General features: G+C 44.4%; 1 protein-coding gene across 2 annotated transcripts in view; it reads right to left on the bottom strand.

Annotated features, from left to right (window-relative positions):
* ABCF1 (ATP binding cassette subfamily F member 1) overlaps nt 1-13,463 on the bottom strand; it is a 38,327-nt gene extending 24,864 nt beyond the window's left edge. Inside the window, exons 1-8 of one of the 2 annotated variants that reach the window (XM_083600658.1) lie at nt 13,194-13,463; nt 7,923-7,969; nt 7,381-7,470; nt 6,645-6,780; nt 5,058-5,095; nt 4,399-4,506; nt 3,412-3,474; nt 1,034-1,096 (exon numbers count right to left, since the gene is read on the bottom strand). In XM_083600658.1, the coding sequence (XP_083456784.1) occupies nt 1,034-1,096; nt 3,412-3,474; nt 4,399-4,506; nt 5,058-5,095; nt 6,645-6,780; nt 7,381-7,470; nt 7,923-7,969; nt 13,194-13,284 (636 nt within the window). In that variant the 5' untranslated portion in view covers nt 13,285-13,463. The remainder of the gene's footprint in view (nt 1-1,033; nt 1,097-3,411; nt 3,475-4,398; nt 4,507-5,057; nt 5,096-6,644; nt 6,781-7,380; nt 7,471-7,922; nt 7,970-13,193) is intronic. The other variant, XM_083600659.1, reaches the window with a different exon arrangement.
* Nucleotides 13,464-16,923: the final 3,460 nt, after the last annotated feature.

Genomic DNA, 16,923 nt, shown 5'->3' with positions numbered 1-16,923 from the left:
TTATGTTCAAAAACTGAGGTACCACTGTGTTGTTATTATTTTCATCATAATCATCAATTAGTCATCGTCACTACCACCAATGTATTTATCAGCCAGCTTCTACACAGTCCTTTCAAGGCAACGTTCAATAAGAAACAGCTAAAAATTCAAAAAACAAAACAAAACCCAGCCAATACATTTCAGACAAAACTAAAACAAAACAAATTAGACGCTTGTAGGAAAGACTCATTTATCCAGCTGGAAAAGCCTAAATTTGCTGCTCTCTGACTTCCTTCATTCGGACCAAAGCAGAAATGAAATCTCACACAAATTTAAACTTCAGCTGAGTTTCAAGACCTGAAGCTGAAATTCTGACATCCTGGAATTTTCAAGCTCCATGGGTTTCTGTTCCTCTGAGGCACTGGATTGTTTCCAGTCTCTCCCAGGTGACAACTGGGAAATTATGTTTTGTCTCCAGGGCATCTACTGACCGCCCACTATCCCTGATCAACTATCTACAATTTGCCATGCTGTATGCAAATGCTTTTTACTCTACAAGCCCAAATCCTTCTGAAATGCTCCAATTCATTTTCCTTTTTAACTTATGCCCTGCAATGAAAATAAAATTATGGAAATTATATATTTTAGCGTGATCTGCACAGTTAATAAAAAGTAAAAAAAAACTGGGAGAGCATATGGGTTTTCTAAACGGTCCACGTAGTCCCAATGGCACATTTTCTCATCAAATATACAATTTCAAAGATAGGGCATCTCCCAAGCCCCAGCCTCAATTGCCTGTCTGTAAAATGGGAATAATATCAAGTTCCTTTATAGCACACGGGTGGTGGAAGACAGAAATAAAAAGGTTCATAAGGCAATTTGAACAGCTTGGACTGCTCAGGCCATTCCAGCAACATTTTATGCTCAAAAGTGGGATACAAATTTACAAATAAATAATTTAAGAAGAATACTAGCAACTAAAAACATTTAATTTAATGTTTCGATAAAAAGGTTAAAAAACAGTGTCTTCATTATCAATGATGAAACACCATACCTCCTGTTTTCCTTTATTCTTCTCATTTTTCCTACTCTTCCTCTTTGTGTCTTCCTCCTCTTCCTGGGAAATAAAAGACAAGAAATTCTGATTATTATTTCCTACCATGACCAATGCAAATTAGCACAGGGAAGCCCACCTATCTAGAGTGGTCCAGCCATTGAGGATTTGCATTATTATTAAAAAAATTAAATTACGTGTGTTACAGCATAATAGTTATAATCATAAAGAATTAGCAAAGCCCGTGAACACAATTATTCCAGCCTATGATACATCCTGGAGAGCAATACTGTATTGTTCTTATCCCAACTATTATATTTGTTGCATTTTCTAACTCCCAATGGAGGAATATAAGAAATATAAGGAGGGCTCTGCGGAATCACCTTCCGGTTGAGGCTTCCAGGAAAAGCTGGGAGCAAATATTGGTGCGGTACCAAAGGCATCCCTAACTGCTCTGTTTGGTTTTTGAAGACATGAAATCTGAGCATCTGGTTCCAATGCCAGTATTCCATCCCTAGAACATACGTAGTAAGTACAGAAGTGCCCCTGAGCCAGTGCAGAGTGCATTTTCTTCGCCCTTGTGTAGCAACAGAGAACTCCAATGGTGAAGCTTTTAAGGGAGTAGAGCTGTCGGAATCTCTGTGCAACCAAGTTGATAAAGCTCATCTTCCGGAATCGCCCTCTGACGTGATTAATGACCTGAGCCTTTGATGAGACTCAGGCACATTCCCATTCGGCAGAGAATCAAAACAGCACACGAAAGTGATGAGATTTATGGCTACATCGCTATGCTTTATTTTCTAAGCTACGCAGACAGAAAAGAAATCACCCTCTCTCTGTGAGAGCAGAGAGCAACTAGAAAACAAAGGAACAGGAAACCAGTAACATAACACCCGTCTCCTGTCTTCCGTGAGACTTCCAACAGCCTGGAATGTCTCTGGAATGTAAACAGAGTCTTGTGACTCCAAAGCACTGCACAGTGGCAAACAGAAACTAACAAGAGCTTCCAGGTAAGAAAGGTTTTTTGGGGGGTTTTTTTAACCAATCAGATGTGAACCCAAACTTTTTCCCACAACAGCGCCACCCGGAAGCATGCACTGCCCAAACAATTTGGTCCCAACATTTTTAAGGGACCACTTCCTCCTACATATCCTGTTTGCAACAGGGCAAGATCAAGAGGGTGATCAGAGGAGGCATGGAAGCACCGGTTTAAACCTGCACAGAGAGGCACCCTCCATGGTTATCGAGGGTCCCCTTGACTCTGTCATCTTTTTAAAACATAGGAGACTTTAATGATATGGACAGGAGTTTGACACCTACTGCTAAAATATGATTTACTGGCCCACTTCTACACAGAGCCAGACCAATGGCCTATGTGATACAGTCCAGTCCTCCCTGATACTCACCTGCCCACACCTGGTTTGATATGATGTCAGGGGTGCAGCAGGTAAAGCCATGACAGGAACGCAACAACTGGGGGCTTTAAAGTGTGCTCTCCCAATTAGCTTTTCTCTGCAAGAGGGGCTTGCATTCAGTGCTTTTCAAATTTGGCACCTCACTTCGTTTTATTGTATTTTTAATATTTTTGGAAGCCAGAAACCCAGCCAGATGGGTGGGGTATAAATAATAGTAGTAGTAGTAGTTATTAAAAAGGTAAAGGACCCCTGACAGTTAAGTCCAGTCGCAAAAGAGTCTGGGGTTGTGGCGCTCATCTCGCTTTACTGACCGAGGGAGCCGGCGTTTGTCCGCAGACAGTTTTTCCGGATTGTGGCCAGCATGACCAAGCTGCTTCTGGCGAAACCAGAGCAGCACATGTTTACCTTCCCACCAAAGCGGTTCCTATTTATCTACTTGCACTTTGATGTGCTTTCAAACTGCTAGGTTGGCAGGAGCAGGGACCAAGCAACAGGAGCTCACCCCGTTGCGGGGATTCGAACCACAGACCTTCTGATCGGCAAGTCCGAGGCTCTGTGGTTTAGACCACAGCACTACCCGCATCCCTTGGCTGTTGTTGTTGTTGTTAGGATCAGCTCCACTCAGAAGCTACCAGCTGGCACTCCCAAGTGCAGCCAACCGCTGCAAGAAGCAGGGCTTGCTTTCACAGAGTTCAAATTTGAGTCTAAATTTGGTATGCAATGTAAGCCCTGCTTTCAGCAGGAATCTTTGCAGCCAGAGCTGCGAAGGAAGACTTGGGGAACGCTTTGCCAATTCTTCCCTTTGATCCTGAATCACCTGACATTATATGCCGTCAGGAGACAGACAGGTTGGCCAGTTCTGGATTGTGGCTGGATACAGTCCCCCACCCCAGTGGAGACGGTCCACCGTGCCTCTTCCAGCCCTCTCTTTATTTTGGCTTGCCCAGCACAGCCCAGACTGACCTTCTGCTTGGCTTTTGGCCCTTTCTGGCTTGGTTTCTTCTCCTTTTCATCATCTGAAGCAGCCTAAAGAAGCAGAGACGGGTTGTTTATCCGCACTAGGGAAAAGGCCAGAAAGGCATCCCTGTTGACTCTAGTTTTGCACTTTGCCACACTGCAACCTCCCAAGAGCAAATGCATACAGGAGAGAGGACTGTCCTGCAGGGCTAGAAAAACCCCAGCAGTCTGATCACTTAGTTATCTATCTGCAGCTCCTGTGCTTAGGAGTCTGAGACCTTTTCCTAGTGCTGGGAAGGCTGATTGCCAAAGGGTTTGAAGACCAGTGCCAAAGAATTTGAGAACTTCAGTATAGTCCTGCTGATAGTCGTTCGCTGGCTGTTTGCATGCTGGAAAATCCCTATGTTCTGTATGTCCTTGGCTCTGCATAAATTTACCCTTCTGCTTATATGAGGAAGGTGGAAGGAACTACAGTCGTACCTCGGGTTACATACGCTTCAGGTTACACACTCCACTAACCCAGAAATAGTGCTTCAGGTTAAGAACTTTGCTTCAGGATGAGAACAGAAATTGCATGGTGGCAGCGAGAGGCCCCATTAGCTAAAGTGGTGCTTCAGGTTAAGAACAGTTTCAGGTTAAGAACGGACCTCCAGAACGAATTAAGTACTTAACCCGAGGTACCACTGTACACAGAATACTGAAGACATACCTGCAAACCACCAAGAGCCTTGGGTAACCCTGCATCTCAACCTTCATTTGACCAGGCCTTTTCGAAGTGTTTCAAACCTTTCTATCTGCAGACACAGTGGCTAGAAGCAACTTTTTAATGGGAATAAATGTTTTGCATTCTGCTCATGCGCTACAGAGCCCATATACGCAAATGAAGAAGTGTACAAAATCCCTCTTCTGACACTGTGTCCTGGTCTACCTAATACTCTACAAATTCCCATCCTGATCCAAATCACTTCCTGCTGGATCCAGAGGGAGGCTAACCTTGTTGATCTTATTCTTGTCAGGTCTGGTTGGTTTCGGCGGTTCCTCTTCGTCGTCGTCTTCCTCCTCACTCTGATCCTGGCTCAAGGCGGCAAAGACATTTCCCCCCTAAAGAGAGAAAGCAAGCGGCAGTGAAGAAACTGCAGAGACAAGTACCATGAAACAAGCTCCCCTTTGCTTGGTCCCCAAAAGTGAAAGGAAGCTTCTCCTGGGGGATTTGCTGGTGGTGGTCCAAATTTTACCATGCAATGGTCTGGCCACAGAAAGGGAGTCCATTGCGCACAAAGAAGAAGAAGAGGAGTTTGGATTTGATATCCCACTTTATCACTACCCAAAGGAGTCTCAAAGCGGCTAACATTCTCCTTTCCCTTCCTCCCTCTGTCAGGTGAGTGGGGCTGAGAGACTTCAAAGAAGTGTGACTGGCTCAAGGTCACCCAGCAGCTGCATGTGGAAGAGCGGGGAAGCGAACCTGGTTCACCAGATTACGAGTCCACCACTCTTAACCACTACACCACACTGGCTTTGTTAGTCTCATCCACGGGCCTGAAGTTGACAGTATCCCCTCAACCTGCTGCGGACGCCCCAGGGCATTATTATTATTATTAATTTGTCCCACCATTCCCTAACCAAAGGAAACGTCAAAATGCCCAGAAACCCACCTTCTTTTTCTTGCCAGCTTTGCTGATGGGGAGAGGCACTGGAAAGGAAACAAAAAACTGTGAATACCTGCTGGGCAAGAACAGGACGTTGGGGCAAGGTGGGCCTGATCCTGCAGGCTCTTTTTCGGTTCCAAGGAGCTTATTCAGCCCAGATCTCTGTCTCCGACAGTGGCTAGCCAGATGCCAAGGAAAGCTCACAGGTAAGCCACGATGTAAGCCTCACACTCTGTTTACAACTAGCAGCGCACAGCCTCTGCTAATGAAGGCAACACCACTACTAACACAGACCTCCTTGAACTGCTAGCCTAGATATAAATCAGCGGTGGGGAAGCTGCGGTTCTGCAGGTGGTAGCAATGCTCCCATCAGGTCCAGCTAGCATGGCCAATGGACAGGGATGATAGGCGTTGTAGTCCCTGGCAACATTGGGTAGGCCACAGGTTCCCTGTCTCTGACATAAACCTGTTCCGTGAGGCCGGGAACACTAATGCAGGGGGCCCCTCTGTCCAATATGATTTGGCCCTTGGCTCATTTCATGTAGGTGGAGGAAGGGCCAGGAGAAGAGGAAAAGCTAAAATGGATGAAGCAAAGGGGAGAGGAACCCACTCCAACCAATAGTTTGGGCATCTGGGAAGAAGCCTGTTTTTATGAGCACAATTCAATTCACGTTTCATGTTTCCGAGCACAATTCAAAGTGTTGGTGCTGACCTTTAAAGCCCTAAACAGCCTCGGTCCAGTATACTGAAGGAGCGTCTCCACCCCCATCGTTCTGCCCGGACGCTGAGGTCCAGCACCGAGGACCTTCTGGCAGCTCCCTCGCTGCAAGAACCCAAGTTACAGGGAACCAGGCAGAGGGCCTTCTCGGTAGTGGCACCCGCCCTGCGGAACGCCTTCCCACCAGATGTCAAAGAGAAAAACAACTACCAGACTTTTAGAAGACATCTGAAGGCAGCCCTGTTTAGGGAAGCTTTTAATGTTTAATAGATTATTGTATTTTAATATTCTGTTGGAAGCCGCCCAGAGTGGCTGGGGAAACCCAGCCAGATAGGCGGGGTATAAATTCTTCTTCTTATTATTATTATTAGGGGAGGTGGCAGAAAGAGAAGCAGTGGCCCTGCCCACTAGCCACCACAAGCTCCATTTCCACCCACCACCTACATTCACCTTCCAACAGATAACCCCTGAGGAAAAGAAGGTCCCCAACCCCTGTCCTAAGGACCAGTGGGAAGAAATGTCTTGGAACTCACACAGAGCAAAGGGTGACCAGCTTGTGGCTTTCCAGACAGCTGTTGGACCACAACTCCCAGCAGCCCCAGGCAGCACAGCCAAAGGGTCAGGGATGATGGGAGCTGTAGTCCCCAGCAAGATCCTAGAGCAGGAGTGGGGAACATGGGCCTTCCCAATGTTGATTGCAACTCCCATCAGCCTTGGCCACGGGCCATAGCGGTTGTGGCCGATGGGAGTTGTCATTCAGCAACATCGGGAGGGGTAGGGGGCACCAGTTCCCTGTCTCTGGTCAAGGGGGTTGGACAGGTCCCTCAGCCCCAATGTAGAGAATCTCCCCCCCCCGCCAGATCGCAGCCTCCAACCTTCCTCTTCCTCATCGCTGGCTTGGGCCGACAGCTTCTTCAGCCGCTCAATCAGCTGGTTCTCGTCGTCGTCGTCTTCCGCCTCTTTTTTCTTTCTGTCTTTTTTCTTGTCTCGTCGCTTCTTTTGCTGGGGCTGCTGCAGCCATGAAAACAGACAAGGAAACGAACAAACAAACATGAGGAGGGTGGGTCAACCTGCCTTTCTTAGCAAATTATCTCCCCGTGGCACTGCAACATCCTCAGCCCCATTGCAGAGGTGGACTTTGGTAATATGGCGCCCTGAACCAGGGCAAAATTTGGCACCCTCCCTGCCCAATATTTCTTATTTTAAGAAGAATTCATTTTGGTACATTTGCTTTTTAATGGATCTTCTGAGTAGGTACCCGTATTAATATAACAACAACAACAATAATAATAATAATAATACTTCTTCTTCTTTTTCTTCTTCTTCTTCTTATTTTGTGTTCCCTCAGCTTGGCATTCTGTATGGAGAAATGGCCCACACTACCCTAAATCCAGTGCAGCCCAATGTGGTCAACTAGCATGCCCTCTGGTGACAAGACCCACAATATATATTCCTCCCAGGTTCGTGGGTTCAAACCCCACACTGGGCAAAAGATTTCTGCATTGCAGGGGGTTGGACTGGATGACCCTCGTGGTCCCTTCCAACTTTACCATTCTATGATTCTACGATTCTGTGATCCTGCTTGGCACTCCTGGTTCCAAAGTCACTTACCTGTTGTTGTTGTTGCTGCTGCTGCTGCTCTTTCTCAACTGCTTGCTCCTCACTGGCATGTTTCTCCTCCACAGCCAGTTCCTCAAAGAACTTGGGAGACAGAAGGGGAAAAGTTTAGGACAGTGGCAGGGAGGTAGTAGCCCCCGCCCTCCGAACCACTATCCCCTGCTGGAAGGAGGGCAAAAGGCTTCTCCATCCCCTCCAAAAACCAAAAATATTAGCCAAAAATATTAAACAATCCCCCAATTATTGGATTAGCTTTATGTATAAATGGAGCCACTACCTCTCAGCTGAATTATGGAGGTAGATAAACAGGAAAGGGGTGGCAAAGCATTCTGGGACATCAAGAAGTGCTACAGGTGCAGTTAACAACCACCAGTGCACAGTCCCCAAAATGCTGAATTGTTTGGAGGAGGAAACGGAGCATTTGTGGAAGGTGGCAAAGTTCTCATGAAGGTCAACAGAACTACAGAGCGCGTCCAGATTCATGGACGTCACGCAGAGCCCAAATGGTGGTGAAGTCAACAGACGACAAGACTTACCGACTTTTTGGTCTTTTTATCCTTCTTCCCCTTCTTTACCACTTTGTCTGAAAGAAAGAATCGGGAGGTATTTGAGATACAAATCCAAGAGTCTTCAACCACAGACATATATATGTATGTATGTATGTATGTATGTATGTATATCTGTCTCCCCCCACACTGAGACCAGGAACCGAGAAGAGTTCAGGCACACGATAGCGCGCACCATATTCCACACTCAAGTCCACTATTTACTATTGAAAGTCAGAGTGGAGCAGAGGCAGTCAAGATACTGCCCTCCACATGTTCCTGGACTGCAATTTGAATCACCCTTGACCAATAGGCTATGCCAGCTGAGGCTCATGGGAGTTGTAGTGCAGCAACATCTGAAGGACAGCATGTTGGCCATCTCTCAGTTGAACTAGGAACAGGCAGAAGTGGGCTCAAATCCCCAACCCAGCCACAAAGCTCACCAAGTGATCTTGGGTTAAGTCACTCTTTTTCAGCATAACCTACTGGGCTGTTGTGGGGAGAAAACAGGGAAGGGGAAGAGAAGCATGTGCTTCACCCTGATAAACTGAGGATTTTAAAGAAAGGCAGGGGGGAAGTATCAGAAATAAAAGAAAGCTGAATTACAGCATGGTGCAATTACACAAGGTGCTGCAGGTTAGACTATACAACTACATATATGTGGGTATATATGGATTCATATAGAGAGGGAGGAAAGCAAATTGAAAATATAAAAGCATTAGCCTAAGAACAATAGTAAATCATCTCAATTGCAATTTCAGAATGCCTGGCAAAATAAGAATGCCTCAATTTGTTTCTAGAAATTGGCCAGGGAAAACATGCTTCACCAGGAAAATACATTCCATATTAACTATTATTATTATTGTTAGTATTATTTTTTAAAAAACAAAATTACACCACCCCTCATCAAAAGATCTCAGGGTGGTTCACAAGACAAGTATACAAGATAAAAGCACAAATAAATAATTAAAATAGAAGCAACAAACACATTTAAAAGGCTGTGGGATATTAATCAGCCAAAGGTCGAAGAGGAATGTTTTCACCTGGCACCTATTTCTTACCATGATGTCCGATTTATTAGTTTAAAATAAAGTCATAAAGCTAAGACAAAAGTCTATTCCAGTCCTACCTGGAGACACCAGGACCTTTTGGGTGTAAATCATACACTCTACCACTGACCTACGACTAGCTGTGAACAGGTAGCATAGTTTTCTTCTTTGAATTATGACACATCCCATTTCACAGCAGACTAAGCCTGCTGGACTTCTTCCAAACCCAGCCACCTTTCCCTCCCAGCTCCAATTACCCTGTCTTGTCAAGCTCATGCATCTCTCTCTGCCCACACCCCAACTTAGTCGAGCCTCTCCTGCCTCTTTCACTCCAGCCAGCTTCCTGCACAGCCAATTGAAAATGGCCTCTCTCCCTTGTCCCATATCCCCAGTTCATATGTTAGAACTGGCAATCTGCAGGTGGCTGATGGACTCCAATGCCCTCCAGGCCCAGCCATCAAGGTGAATCCTTAGGGATGATGGAGACATCTGGAGGTCCATGAGGTCCCTGCTCCTGCCATGCAGGAGCCTTTTGTTTGTGAGGCTCCTGTATCTTCCCACGACTACATACACACGGAAAATCAATGGCCATTCTGCCGGCAGCAGAAATGAAGTAATAGGAAATGCTAGTGCTAGATCCTTTTTCTCAGAGCACTCTCCTGCAACAAGCGCTGCTGCTTACAACCGGTGTTCAAAATTTGCCAGGCACTAGGTTGGCGACTGCAGAAGGCAAAATGTCACTTAGAGAAGGAATGGAAAGTTTTCCTTGACGGCAGCCTGTGTTTTCGTTAGCCCAAAAATGGAAAACGAGCGAGGTCCCAACCAAAGAGGAATGGCAAACTTAAAACTGATGGAATACACGCAGCTTGCAGATCTAACATGTAGAATAAGAGAACAAGAAGTATGCACGTTTAAGGAAGACTGGAAAAGGTTAACTGAGTTTATGGGTGAAAACTGTGTTCATTTAAAAACACTGGTAGCATTAATTTAAATTCAACAGATTTGATGGATGTAACATTGGATTACTGAATGGTTTAGTTCATGTAAAATATGCAGGGATGTATTGTATGCAAATCGAACCACGGAAAGAGAAGAAGGGTAGTCATTGATTTAAGGTGTTTAAGTGAATATCTTGAGATGTGATTGAGAAAATTTAATAAAAATTGTGTGTGTTGAGAGAAATATTTTCCTTGAAGCTTGAAGTAGTTTTATTCTTGAATGTTTTATTTGATGTTTTAATGTGTTGTGAACCACTTTGTTCTTTAAAATATAAAGCGCTACAGAAATGGAATTAATTATAATAATAATAATTCCCATGGGAGAGGGGGGACCAGTGCCTAGACATTCCTTTTTTTTTTAAATTATAAATTTTTATTCATATTTGCACATATATCCAGGAAAAACATAAACAAAAAATCCACCACATATCTTATACAAATTATATCCACTTCACAAATCATAAATAAAATACATAACTGAGCCTTGGACTTCCCTCCACCCCTTTGGTAAGTATCGAATAAATTATATAGTCGCGTACTTTTTAACTCTTTTACATAGGCCTTTCCCGCTGTTAGAGTTATTTCAACCCCGCCAGTGTCACCTGAGATTTAGATTCCATATACATTAAATATTTCTTCCAATTATCATGAAATTTCTGTTCGTCTTGGTCCCTTACTCTTCCTGATATTCTGTCAAGCTCAGCATAATTTATCATTTTAACCTGCCAATCACTTATGTTGGGTATTACTTCTAATTTCCAATTTTGTGCTAACATAATTCTTGCAGCTGTCGTAGCATATAGAAACAAGGTCTTGTCTTCTTTTTTAATTTCTTTACCGACCATTCCTAACAAAAAAGCTTCTGGCTTTTTGGGAAATGTATATTTCAAGATTTTTTTAAGTTCATTATAAACCAATTCCCAAAAGCCTCTCACTTTGCAACACGACCACCACATATGGTAGAGGTCACCTTCTACCTCTCTACATTTCCAGCATCTTTTATCCTTCAACTTATAAATCTTCGCTAATTTCACTGGTGTGTGATACCACCTGTAGATCATTTTCCACAGGTTTTCCTTTAGTGCCGTGCATGCCGTAAATCTCATATTCTTGTTCCATAGTTCCAACCACCTCTCAAAGTCGATGTTATATCCAATATCTATCGCCCACTTAGTCATAGCCTCCTTCACCTCCTCATCTTTTGTATACCACTCCAGCAAAATATCATACATCCTTGACAGTGTTTTGTTCTTACCTTCTATAACTTCTACATTAAATTTAGATTTTTTATCTTCAAATCCTACTTTCTTTTTGTCTTCTTTTAGCAGATCATTTACTTGGTGGTATTGCAACCACCCTGTAAATAAATTTTTGATCTCTTCATATGGTCTAAGTTTAATCCCTTGATCTGTCTTCCCAGTGCCTAGGAAGACAGTGCCTAGACATTCCATTGTGGTGACTGCAGCCTAGGTTTAAGGGACCATTTAGCAATTAGATTATATATACTGTAGCTGAATTTCTAACACTGCTTACGACTGTAGCTTCCGCAACTGCAGCTCTGCCTCTTTGTTAGAAGCTCAGGAGCCCCACAAGGAAAATAATTATACTATATATAATTAGCAACTCATGGATTACAGCAACATGTGTTGGGACTCACCTGGTTCCCTTCATCATAGCCCAATGCCCCACCCTTCCTCTTCCAAATGCCTTGTCACTGGTGTCTGTAAAATGGGTTGAACAGTTGAGAAACTTTTATGGGAATTGTTGGGCAGCTCCTACCGCTGGTGGAAGTTAAGACAATACAGGCTAAGGAGCAAAAGGATGCTGCCCCAACCCCAAGTCCACATTAAACAACGCCGAACAAATATTTCTGCGCAGTTAGCATATTTTACTGAGTCGGAACCTCTGCCCTTTTTCCAGCAAAGGACATGGCAGGAAAGAACTATGGTGTTGGCAGGAAGGAGGAACATATACTGCTTCCACAAGTGGCAGTAGAACATGCAGACATCATGGTCAGTAGTCACTGAAAGCCATTTTTATGAAAGTTTATTTTGTTTATTTGATATTTATAAACAAAATAAATAAGCATTACTACAGCTAAGAGACTGAGTAGCTAATAAGGAAGTCTCTGGTAAAGATCTAACCTCTGCAAACTACTCTCTATCAGCCCCCTCATCTACAATTCAGGGAATAATAAAACAACTAAACTAAGGATTACAACTAGATCAGATCATGAATTCGAGACTCTCTCAACACTTAAGCACTCCACAAATATCAAAGACTTGTTAAAAGCATACACACACATTGTTTTTATATTAGTAGCTAGGATTAGCTGGGACTTTGATTTACTTAGTACAGGTGGGTTTATCAGTTCAACATAGCGTATTTTAAATTTATTTTTATATCACTGTTTCTTTTCCTAGGGAATTCCTTGGTCAAATTATCTCTAGTTATATAAATGAAGACACATACAAAAGCTCACATGTATGGGGCCTTTTAGTCCAGTTCCTTGTCCAAGCCACAAAGTTTCATCCCCAATATTCCTCCTCTATCTAACCAGCCGCTTGAACGTTCCTTTAACACGCAAATCAAGGGGAGCACATCAAAAATACTAAGGACAGCAATGAAACCAGCGCCGCATCTGGCACTTCCCAGAGCAACCGGGGAAAAATCTGGGCCCTTGTCCATTTAGACAAAACCTAAGCAGCAAATTAGGAAAGAGAGAGTTGGAGGAGGGGAAAGAGAGGCAGGGGCAACCAGGGGTGGGGAAGGGTGTGTGCCAAACACATTCAGACACACCTACGACCAGTGCTTTTTTTTTCCCCTAGGGAGACGCATACCCCTAAACATTTTGTGAATCTAAGTTTGGCCTCATTGAGGGGCAGTATTTCAGTATGAGTAGGAAAATGAGAGTAAGCCCTAAACTTTTTTTTAATGAAAAAAAGCACTGCCTACAACTATGCGAGACCCGCTGACCACGGCAGAGCTTGCGTCTGAGCAGACAGACACGTGTATGGACAGAGGTGTGTGAACGGTGGCTGCTTGTTTCGGGTTGTTTTAAAGGGCAAACACTTTTACACGGAATTGTGTGTGTTAGCCCCCTCCCACCCACTGATATTTTGCCTACTCCCCCCCCTCCTTAAAGGTCCTCCTCCCAACCTTCATGAGGACTAGCCTCTTTCCTCCCCGCCCAGCCCTCCCGCCTCCGCCCTCACCTCCAGCGCCCTCTCCGGGGCAGCGCTTCTCTTCTTCGTCCCCGACCCACTCCTCCTGGGGCTGCTGCGGCTGTTTCCCTCCCTTCGGCATGGCTGCTCCCTTCGCTCCGGCGCCCGCCGCCTGCTTCTTTGCGGCTCTTCCTACCGCAATCTTGGCTCAACACATGCCCGCCTGGGCCGCATTGCGCCTGCGCGGGAGGTGACGCGGCCGGGGCTTCTCCAGGCCAAAAAGAGAACAGATACTTTCGTCAGCGATCCCCGAGCGCAGGCCGGGTGCAGCATAGAGATCAGGAAGCGCCTCTCCTAGAAGGGCACGGGAGAGACCCGGGGTGCAACAAAGAGATGAGGAAGCGCCTATCCTAGAGGGGCACCGGAGAGACCGGGTTGCCACAAAGAGATGAGGAAGCGCCTATCCTAGAGGGGCACGGGAGAGACCGGGTTGCCACAAAGAGATGAGGAAGCGCCTATCCTAGAGGGGCACCGGAGAGACCCGGGTTGCCACAAAGAGATGAGGAAGCGCCTATCCTAGAGGGGCACAGGAGAGACCGGGTTGCCACAAAGAGATGAGGAAGCGCCTATCCTAGAGGGGCACCGGAGAGACTGGGTTGCCACAAAGAGATGAGGAAGCGCCTATCCTAGAAGGGCACGGGAGAGACCGGGTTGCCATAAAGAGATGAGGCAGCGCCTATCCTAGAAGGGCACCGGAGAGACCCGGGTTGAGACATCGAGATCAGGAAGCGCTTCTCATAGAGCGGCCCAGCAAAAACCCGGAAGATTAGTCGCAGGCTGCAGGAGTGCAAATGGAGACGTGCAGTTTTTAGGACGTGCACAAGTTTTGTTTCCCGCTTATTTTAGCCAAGAGTGGGAAGGGGGCCGCTGCCTCCGAGAAAGACCTGCAGCGCTTTTTACTGAGAGGAATGCAGGTGCATGCCCAGAATGAAACATGTCCAGCAAGAAACAGCAGCTCTGTACAGTATACACTTAAGAATGCAGGATTGCTTGGTTTAAGTTCACACCTCGCGTTTGAATAATAATAATAATAATAATAATAATAATAATAATAATAATAATAATTTATTTATACCCCGCCCATCTGGCTAAGTTTCCCCAGCCACTCTGGGCGGCTTCCAATCAAGTGTTAAAAAGCACATCAGCCTCTTTCCCTCCTACCCACCCCAGGATAGGAATCCTGGGAACTGTAGTTTTTTAAAGAGTGCTGCAAACTGCACCTCTCCGAAAGGGTAAAAACTACACTTCCCAGGATTCTTTGTGGGAAGCCTTGTGCTTTAAAATGTAGTACGAATACACGGCTATAGTCATTATAGCTGTGATTACTGATTTTTACATAGTCCCTAAGAAGAAGAAAACTACACTGGGCAGAAGTTCCAGAGTTTACAAAACCAAATATAAAAAGGTATAAGATTAATGGCAAAGCTTATCATGGCATCGATCAAGGTTTATAATCAGCTGTGAGTAGTGTCAGCTTTTTTGTGGTGGCTCTGGTCCTATCTCTAGGGTCAGTTTCCAAGAAAGGTATTGATTGTCTCTTGGCTCCCAGGCATTTGTGCAATGGGATGCTGAAGAATATCATCCTGTCCCCGGTGCTATTTTAACATATATATATGAAGCTATTGGGAGTGGTCATCAGTACACTAACATTTGAATCAGGACAGGCTGCACAAGTCCTGGACTTAGTGGTGGGACAAACAAATTTACATTGAATAATGACAAGACAGGAACCATCTACCCACAGGGCCTCTCTAAGTCCAGGTAATTAGTCAATTGCCTGCTTTGAATGAAGTCATCCTCTATCTGAATGAGGAGGTTTGCAGTTTGTGGGTGCTCCTAGATCCATCTCTCTTGCAAGAGGCGCAGGTGACCTCAGTGAATTGGGGTGCCTTTTACCAGCTTTGGTTAGTAAGACAGCTATGGCTGTTTGTGGGTCAAGATAGCCAAGCTTATATTGTCCATGTGCTGCTATATACTCTACGTGACGTGGCTCTTGAGGCTAACCTGGAAGCTCCAGCTAGTTGAAAATCCTGTTTTTATATATGCAGTTCTTTATACATTTTTATTGCATTGTAAGTGGCTTTAGGACACCTCATCGGAAGCCATTAAAAATCCAATGAATAATGTAGCAGTGACCATTAACTTAATGAAAGAATGTAAGCTTTCAAAGAATGTCAGTTCCTTTGTTAGTGGCAAAAAATCTATATAACGATACAATATGATATCTTTATTGTCATTGTCCCATACAGAACAATGAAATTGAAAACAAGACAGTTAATGGAATATTTAAAATCTGGCTGCAATTCCAAACACATAGACAGCCAGCTCTAACTGCATTCTTATTAATTAAGTCCTGATATATTAGATGGGCCCTCCAGGACATAGTAAGATCCATTATTAACCTCACTTCTTAATAAGCATTCTTAAATCAGTTGATTTCATTGGGCCTAGACATGACACTTATGATATCCTGCCTCCCCCATTAAATTGTTTTCTTGTTGTTTTTTATAGGGATTTGGCTTCTTTGTTTTAGATTCATCTTGGAAGTCAGTCTGGGAATGCTTTTTACGCTGAAGGTCTGAACCACATTTATTAAATAAACAAATGTCATATTGTTTATAATATTTGCATACTATCTATAGGCATTTGCCTTAGATGCAAATGGTGTTGTTCTATACTAGTACAGTGGTACCTCGGGTTACATACACTTCAGGTTACATACGCTTCAGGTTACAGACTCCACTAACCCAGAAATAGTGCTTCAGGTTAAGAACTTTGCTTCAGGATGAGAACAGAAATTGTGCTCTGGCGGCGTGGCGGCAGCAGGAGGCCTCATTAGCTAAAGTGATGCTTCAGGTTAAGAATCGTTTCAGGTTAAGAACGGACCTCCAGAACGAATTAAGTACTTAACCCAAGGTACCACTGTATATGAAAACATTATTATAACCAACAATAATAAGTCAGCTCACATTAATAATCTTAATTTAAATCTATATATATTAACATAAGCAGCCCACATGCCCAGATAGAAAACCAAATGAGACTGATATACAGTTGAAAGAGCAGTAAGTTATTCAGACCACTGAGGGAAGGCTGGTGGGTGTTTTTCCTTCCAAGTCCATTTCCCTTGTTCATCTGTGATGCGGAAACAAACAGTATTAATTGAAACTAGTGAATTGCATGTTGCACTGCTTTATTCTTGCATTGCAGGGGGTTGGACTAGATGACCCTCAGAGTCCCTTCCAACTTTACAATTCTATGCAATGATCAAAGCTGCCTTGTAAACTTTTCAGTCAAAACTTCCTAGCCCTTAATATATTTATTTTATTTTTAAAGTAATACACCACTCGATGGTAAAAGAAAACAATGACTCAAAGCCGTTAACCTCAAAAGATAATACATTAACGTCTAAGAATGGGTCAGTGTGTCTGGATGTTAACCAGAAGGTTGGTGGTTCGAGCCCAGCCAGAGATGTTTGTGGCCAGAATTCCTGCATTGCAGGGGGTTGGACTAGGTGACCCTTGGAGCCCCTTCCAACTCCACGAGTCTCAAGTCTTTGTAGTAGGTAGGTGGGAATTCCGTCTGCGCTTTTCCCAAACAGCACTAGGAGGCGCTCAAGGGTTCCATCAAATGGTTGAATGGAGTACTGTACTTAGTTCCGTCCGCTTCCTCCCCCGGCTGAAATGGTACGGCCCGAGCGCCCTTGCAGAATGGCAGTCTT

This window comes from Podarcis filfolensis, assembly GCF_964270895.1.
Source record: "Podarcis filfolensis genome assembly, chromosome: 2".
Taxonomy (NCBI): Eukaryota; Metazoa; Chordata; class Lepidosauria; order Squamata; family Lacertidae; genus Podarcis; species Podarcis filfolensis.
Note: the sequence above shows the minus strand (reverse complement) of the source record. Positions and strands in the feature narration are given on the sequence as shown.